Raw genomic sequence first — 7,004 nt, 5'->3', positions numbered from 1 at the left:
AATGGGGTTATAATTTTCAGCCCTATCTGTACCAGAGTGCTTTCAAAATACTCCTACTGTTACCAGCTCCAGCTGAACTTCAATGTCTTTTGCAATTTTGAGGGCATTTATAATACACTTGGCTACTTTGTTGCTGTTCTTACATAGATAAAAGTGCCCACACTGTGTTTTACACCAGTTGTAACTAGACTAATTTTGATCTTACACCTTTATGGCTGAGATTGGTCTTCCTTTAGTCACGTTATTTCCATTCACAGCAGCGAAGTGCACTATAGACAGAAGGCAATGGCATTTAAAAATAGCCCTATATATTTTAAGCCATTTCTGAGCAAGGGCAAATCCGATGCTGAAAATGTCAGTAGGTGAAGCATCTGCATCACGACTTCACTGCTGCTCTCGGCTGGTTCATCACCCTGTGTGAAACTGCTCCTTCACTAATGGGATGTGGGACAGGAGAGAAGGGTCCAGATTTTGGACCATTTGGACCCTTTTGTTTATAGACAAACAGCAACGGGGGTTGGGGGGGCACTTTACAGGGGGTATTTGGGGGGGGGGGGGATGGTGCAGGACAGACGCCACCGTTGGGGGCGGGGGAGCCGCAGGTGCCGGGGCGGGGCTGCGCCGCCTCCCGCGGGCCGGGCCGGCCGGCAGAGGGCGCAATGGCCTCACGGTAGCGGCAGCCGTGGGAAAGAGGCGGCGGGGGGGGCGCTCCCGCCCCTGTCCCCGGGCCGGTGCCTTCGGCTTAGGGAAAGCTGTCGGGGGGGGGGGGGGGGGGGGGGAGAAATAAATGTACAGATAGGAATAGAAACCCCGGATGGGACAGGCGCTTGGGAGCGGGTTGGGGGGTTACCCTAATGGTGTCCCCCCCATCTCCTGCGGGTGCTGTGGACGACGCGGGAGGGGGGGGGGCAGGACCCCCAGGGCTCGGTGGGGGAACCGCAGGTGCGGGAGCGGTGCCTGCCAGTGCGGTGGGAGGGGGCGGCAGTGCCCGTGCGGGTAGCGGCAGCAGCTAACGGTGTGCGGGGCCGGGGTACCGGTGTGACCTGCCATAAACGGGGTGGGGGAGCCCCGTCGGGGCTCGGCAGCCGCTGCGGTTCCGCGCTCCATCGGGGATGGCAAAAAATGGGGAAAGGGGGTTCACGGAGGGGCGGGGAAGAAGGGGTCGCCAGTGGGGTCAGAATGGGGCGGGGGCACCCCCGGGGGCTGTCAAAGGGAAAGCGGTTGCAAGGTGACCCCGGTGGGGTTCTGCCCCCCCGCCCCGCAGCCTCCTTCTCCCGTTTTAATCCCCTGCAGACGCCGGCAGAGGCGGGATAATCAAGCGGCGATCGGGGCGGGGGGTGCCCGAACCACACACGCTCCTTTGTGCCGGGAGCCAGCGCCTCCCCCGCCGGCCCTGCCCCCCGGGGGCCAGCTCGCCCTCCGAGCCCGGGCCGAGGCGGGGAAGGGAGAGGAGGAAGCCCCTTCCCTTGCAGCCGCCATCGGGTGGCATCGCTCGGTGTCCCTGCCGGGAAGCGGGCGGGAGGAGGGGAACGGCGAGGAGCTGCCTTATAATCCCTACTAGTATTTTTTTTACTATGTTTACTTCCGACCTCTCCGTGCCCGGCTCGTAGTAAAAAGGGGAAAAAAATAGTAAAATAAAAGGGCCGCGGAGCGCGCATCGCCTCCCCCCGGCGCACAAGCACCGAGCGCGCCCGCGGATCCATCCGCAGCCAAGCGCGGCTCAAGGGTGGTGGGAAAGAAACGGGGGGGGGGGATCGCGGAGCAGCGCGGCCGCCCCCTCGCGGCGCGCCCTCCCCACGGCGGGAGCGCGGAGGCAAGCGGCGGGCGGGGAGCGGCGGCGCGCAAGGCGAGAGCGCGCATGGGGCCCCGCGGTGCTGCCCCCGCCCCCCGCGGCACCTCCCGCCCGCCCCTCGCCTGCGCTTTAAAGCTACTAAAGTTCTATTGTACCGGACAGAGCGTGCCGCCCGCCTTGGACATACAGCCTGCGCACCCCGGGATAGGCGGCTTCTCTCCGCTGCGCCGAGTGGGTTTTTTAAACCGTGGTGGACGAAGAGATCTACATTCTCCCTGCGATTTGTCTTTTCGTCCTTTCCGGCGGTGCTGCTTTTTTATTTCTAATTTTTTATTATATATATATTTTTCCCCTTGTTTTGTTGCTCTCCGCACCCGCCTGCAATAATTGCTTCTTTACGTCTCGCAGCTGGCGCGTTGGAGAAGCCGGTGAGTTGCGGGGCTCTGCTCTTCCCATCACTCGATCCCCGCGGTTGTGGCGTTTGGACTGACATGGGCCGGTGACACCCGGGCTGCCGCGGACGTGGATACCGACGGTCCCTCCGCTGCTGGGGCACCGCCGCTCCCCATCTTTTTTTCTTGCGCTCGGATTTTATTTAATTTTTAGGGATTTTTTTGGGTTTTGTTTTTTTTTTTTTTCTTTTCTCTGGAGGAGCATTTGCTGCTCCCGCTTACGCGCGGGCAGGTTATGGTTATTGCACATATCGCTTATATACATATATATATGCGTATATATATGTATATGTAACACGATTTGGCAAAGTTTATCCAGGTTTCTGCCTGCCCCCGTGCGTTTCCCGCACGCCCAGGTGGGTGGCTGGGGAGCAGCCCGGCTCCCCTCTGGCAGCTGCCCGGCCGCTCGCCGTCCCTTCCCGCCCGGCTCCCGGGACGCAAGAGGCGGGATGGGGATGGCGCTGCGGCCCCGGGAGGGAGGGAAGGATTTGCGTGCCGGCGCCGCCGGAGCGCTGCTCCGGGTGAGCGCGGCGGCTGGAGCGGAGCTAAGCCGAGCCGGGGCGGCCGAGCTGCCGGAGCCCTCAGCAGCGGGGAAGGTGGACCGGGAGCCGGCAGTCGACCCCGCGGTAGATCAGGTCGCGCCGCCCGGTTGTCCCGTTGTTGGAAGGGGGTGAAGGGAGGACGTGCCTTTATTTTTTGTATTATTATATAATGGTTTTAATTACCAAACGAGTCTGCGTGTTTCCCCGGCGCGGGGAGCGGGAGGGAGCGCTGGGCGCCGCGGGGTCCGGTGGTCCCGCAGAGGTCCGGGAAGAGCTGGTCCCCTCGGTGGAACGCAGCTCACCCGGGAACCCCTTTCCCTCCTCCCCCTCCTGCCTGCAGGCACCAGCCGCCGCGATGCCGCTCAGCGCCGGCTTCCCCAGCAAGAACTACGATTACGACTACGACTCGGTGCAGCCCTACTTCTACTTCGAGGAGGAGGAGGAGAACTTCTACCTGGCGGCGCAGCAGCGGGGCAGTGAGCTGCAGCCCCCCGCCCCGTCCGAGGACATCTGGAAGAAGTTTGAATTGCTGCCCACGCCGCCCCTCTCCCCAAGCCGCCGCTCCAGCCTTGCCGCCGCCTCCTGCTTCCCTTCCACCGCCGACCAGCTGGAGATCGTGACCGAGCTCCTCGGGGGAGACATGGTCAACCAAAGCTTCATCTGCGATCCGGAGGATGAGTCCTTCGTCAAGTCCATCATCATCCAGGACTGCATGTGGAGCGGCTTCTCCGCCGCCGCCAAGCTGGAGAAGGTGGTCTCTGAGAAGCTGGCTTCCTACCAGGCGGCCCGCCGGGAGGGGGGTTCCAACGCCCGCCCCGGCCCAACGCCCACCGTGCCACCGCCAGCCAGCCTCGCCGCGTCCCCCGCCGCTTCGACCGGCCTCTACCTGCACGACCTGGGCGCTGCCGCCGCCGACTGCATCGACCCCTCAGTGGTCTTCCCATACCCGCTCAGCGAGCGTGCCCCGCGGGCCGCCCCCCCCGGCTCCAACCCCGCGTCCCTGCTGGGCGATGACACGCCGCCGACCACCAGCAGCGACTCGGGTGAGTGGGGACATAGGGGACCCCCGTGGGGGTATCGGGGCTGCAGCCCCCCGGCTGCCTCCCGATTCTCCTCCCTCTGGCATGGGCTCTTTCAAATGCCACGTTAGCTAGGCTTCCGATGAGTTTATTTCCTGGAAAAACAGCCCAGTTTTCCCTCCGGGAGCGGAGGGGGGAAGGTGGGGGGGGAATAAGGAAAATAAAGGGGGAGGAAGGAGAAACTTTCCTATCGGGGTCCCGGTGGAGCTGGCGCCCGCTGCCCCTTGTGGGCCGGGAAGGAGTTAACTCCCTCCCGAGAGCCGCGGGGGGAATGTGCAGTCGGGGAGGTGCTAGTGAAAGTGGCTGCCGAGGAGTGAATGGGGCTGGGAAAGTTTTAGAAATGCTTCCTTAGGTATTTGACAGCGGGTTCTGCGCCCTCATAAATTTGGGTTGAGAGCGAGTTTCTACTCAAAGCGTTCCAGCCTTTCCTCCCCCCTTTTTTGCTTTTCCCCTCCCTTTGGTTTTCCACAAATTAGCAGATCAAGAGAGATTCAGAAAACGTCTCTGAATACACATGTGTGTTAAGTAAGCTTTCTTTTGAGGCGTGGCCAAAGCCTTCTAAATCCTTAATTAAGGGCAGCTTGAGTCTGGGAGCTTTATTGCGCTGTACTGCTGACAAGTGAGGTTAAACTTTCCTGCTATCTTTCATGTGCTCCTCGGAATTGCACAAGATCGTTGCAACTTTTGAAATCAGGGAGCTGGGGTTTGGAGTGCTGTTGGTCGGTGTGTTCTATTGCACTTAAAGACTTGTTTCCTTAATGGAAAGGCTCTTGGCAAAGGTGAAGTCCAGCAACGTCAAATGGGTTTAAGAAGGGTTTGTCAATGGCTTCCTCTTTGTGCAGCTCAAAGTAACCTTCCCTTATAAATAGTGGTCTTCTGCGTATTTGCACAGATCAGCTTATGAATCTTTTTCCTTCCCTTGCAGAAGAAGAACAAGAGGAAGATGAGGAAATTGATGTTGTCACATTAGCTGAAGCAAATGAATCCGAATCTAGCACAGAATCCAGCACAGACACATCAGAAGAGCACAGTAAGCCCCATCACAGCCCGCTGGTTCTCAAAAGGTGTCATGTCAACATCCATCAGCACAACTATGCCGCTCCTCCCTCCACCAAGGTTGAATACCCAGCTGCAAAAAGGCTAAAGTTGGACAGTGGCAGAGTTCTCAAACAGATCAGCAACAACCGAAAATGCTCAAGTCCCCGCACATCAGATTCAGAAGAGAATGACAAGAGGCGAACACACAATGTCTTGGAGCGCCAGAGAAGAAATGAGCTGAAGCTGAGTTTCTTTGCCTTGCGTGACCAGATACCTGAGGTGGCCAACAATGAAAAGGCTCCCAAGGTTGTCATCCTGAAAAAAGCAACGGAGTACGTTCTTTCCATCCAGTCAGATGAACACAGACTGATTGCAGAGAAAGAGCAGTTGAGGCGGAGGAAAGAACAGTTGAAACACAAACTCGAGCAGCTAAGGAACTCTTGTGCATAGGAGCTCTTGGGCATCGCTTAGAATATCCCAAACCAGACTGAAACTATGATAAAACATTACTGTTTCCAATATCACTCATGAACTACACCAGTCCATCAAGTATGGAACTATTGCAACTGCATGCTGTGCGATTTAACTTGAGACTACACAACCTTGGCTGAATCTCCCAAAGGTTTGGCCAGAACCTCTAAACTGCCTCATAATTGACACTTTGGGCATAAGGGATGATGGGACATTCTTCATGCTTGGAGATGAACTCTTCAACTTTTTTTCTTTTAAAATTTTGTATTTAAGGCATTTTTTCATATGAGAATCCCAAAACAGAGTTGTCCCTAGATTGCTGTATATATTTACACATCTTATTGCCATGTAAATACCTTTAATAAAGCCTTTATAGAAAAATGTGCAACATTAATGCGCAACAGTTGTGGCAACTGGATTTATACTTGTCTTGAACTTCTGTGCCATAACATTTCACAGTTTTGTTTTTTTTATTTAAGTACATTTTTTCTTTTTAAAATGATTTTTATTTTGGTTTTAGATAAATAAATATTTGCCCAAAATATAATTAGCTAAATCCTGTGTGAAGACTTTGCTTTGTCTCCCACGGTTGCCTTTAGACGCTTATTTCCATAACATCACTCTCTGTGTTATTGTGGCAGTGACCTGACAGAAGTCAAAGGGGAGTTAGGAGAGAGAGGAAATGATTATTGCATTGTAGCTTAGTAGGGAGTTGAATTTCTTCTGTTAATTCAGGTAGATAAAATTGTTGGTGTAGTGTGGTTTATCAGTTCAACCAGTATTGCCACCAGTGCCTTCATGGAGGTGATGGTAGCAACGTCTGTCTTGGCCATGGTCATCTGCCTACTTAAAGTGGGGTCAAGGTAGTGTATTTTTACACCAGCCTCCCCAGCCTATGTCCTCTGCATTCTTTCCAAACATATATAATTACATTTTCAGGACATGACCTTCATTTTACACTAGGGAGCTGGGTATGTATTTTGAGGGCTGCTTTGTAGTAGGCTCACCTTAATTGCTTCCTGTTTGATTTTGAACAGAAGTTAAATGGGATAAGAAAATAAACTCAGAGGATGAGTGTTGAAATGGTTAAAACAACAGAGTGCTTTCCCTTTTGAAGTGCTGAAATCAGCAGAGCTAATCTTCCTGGTCAAACATCTTAACACTTTATTAACATGAATAGTTACTTGGAATTTCTAGGAACACAGAGTTCAAGGGCACATGAAAGGGAGCAAAGAGAAAGAAGAGCTATTTCTTGCTTAGGGAATATACTCAGACAGAATCCTAACATTTGCTGGACATACTAAATCAGGAATTGTCTCACGATCAGCTTCAGCTGGGCCATGAAGTACTTGCTTGACACAGCTCCTAAGATTAGATTTGATCTTTTTCTCCCCTCCTTTCACCCACTTAGCTCCACTTTGGTCAGAACTTCAGCAAGGAATCAATGAGCCCTTTGATGTGGGGGCAAAAGGTGCTTTTTGAAAAGTTAAACCTTGTACTTTTCAGTTTTCATAATTCCCATTAATTACATACTTGGCTCTGATCCATTCATGGAGCAGTGTTGCCAGATAACACCAGTGCCAGCAACCAAACTGAGGCTGAAGGTTCAGGTTTTCTATTGCTTTTGAGT

At 54.3% G+C, this 7,004-nt stretch overlaps 1 protein-coding gene across 2 annotated transcripts; it reads left to right on the top strand.

Moving 5' to 3' along the window:
* The first annotated feature begins 1,941 nt into the window (after positions 1-1,941).
* MYC (MYC proto-oncogene, bHLH transcription factor) lies at positions 1,942-5,930 on the top strand. Of its 2 annotated transcripts, XM_005143854.3 has the most exons (3): positions 1,942-2,220; positions 3,127-3,829; positions 4,791-5,930. In XM_005143854.3, exons 2-3 carry the CDS (start codon positions 3,142-3,144, stop codon positions 5,351-5,353), a joined length of 1,251 nt encoding a protein of 416 aa, XP_005143911.2. In that variant the 5' UTR covers positions 1,942-2,220; positions 3,127-3,141; the 3' UTR covers positions 5,354-5,930. The 2 variants fall into 2 exon arrangements, with proteins under 2 accessions (XP_005143911.2, XP_033923044.1); XM_034067153.1 differs by lacking the exon at positions 1,942-2,220 and having other exon boundaries at positions 2,231-3,829.
* Positions 5,931-7,004: the final 1,074 nt, after the last annotated feature.

Source organism: Melopsittacus undulatus, chromosome 1 (assembly GCF_012275295.1).
Source record: "Melopsittacus undulatus isolate bMelUnd1 chromosome 1, bMelUnd1.mat.Z, whole genome shotgun sequence".
NCBI lineage: Eukaryota > Metazoa > Chordata > Aves > Psittaciformes > Psittaculidae > Melopsittacus > Melopsittacus undulatus.
The sequence above is the reverse complement of the archived record's forward strand: the minus strand, read 5'-3'. Positions and strand labels throughout refer to the sequence as shown.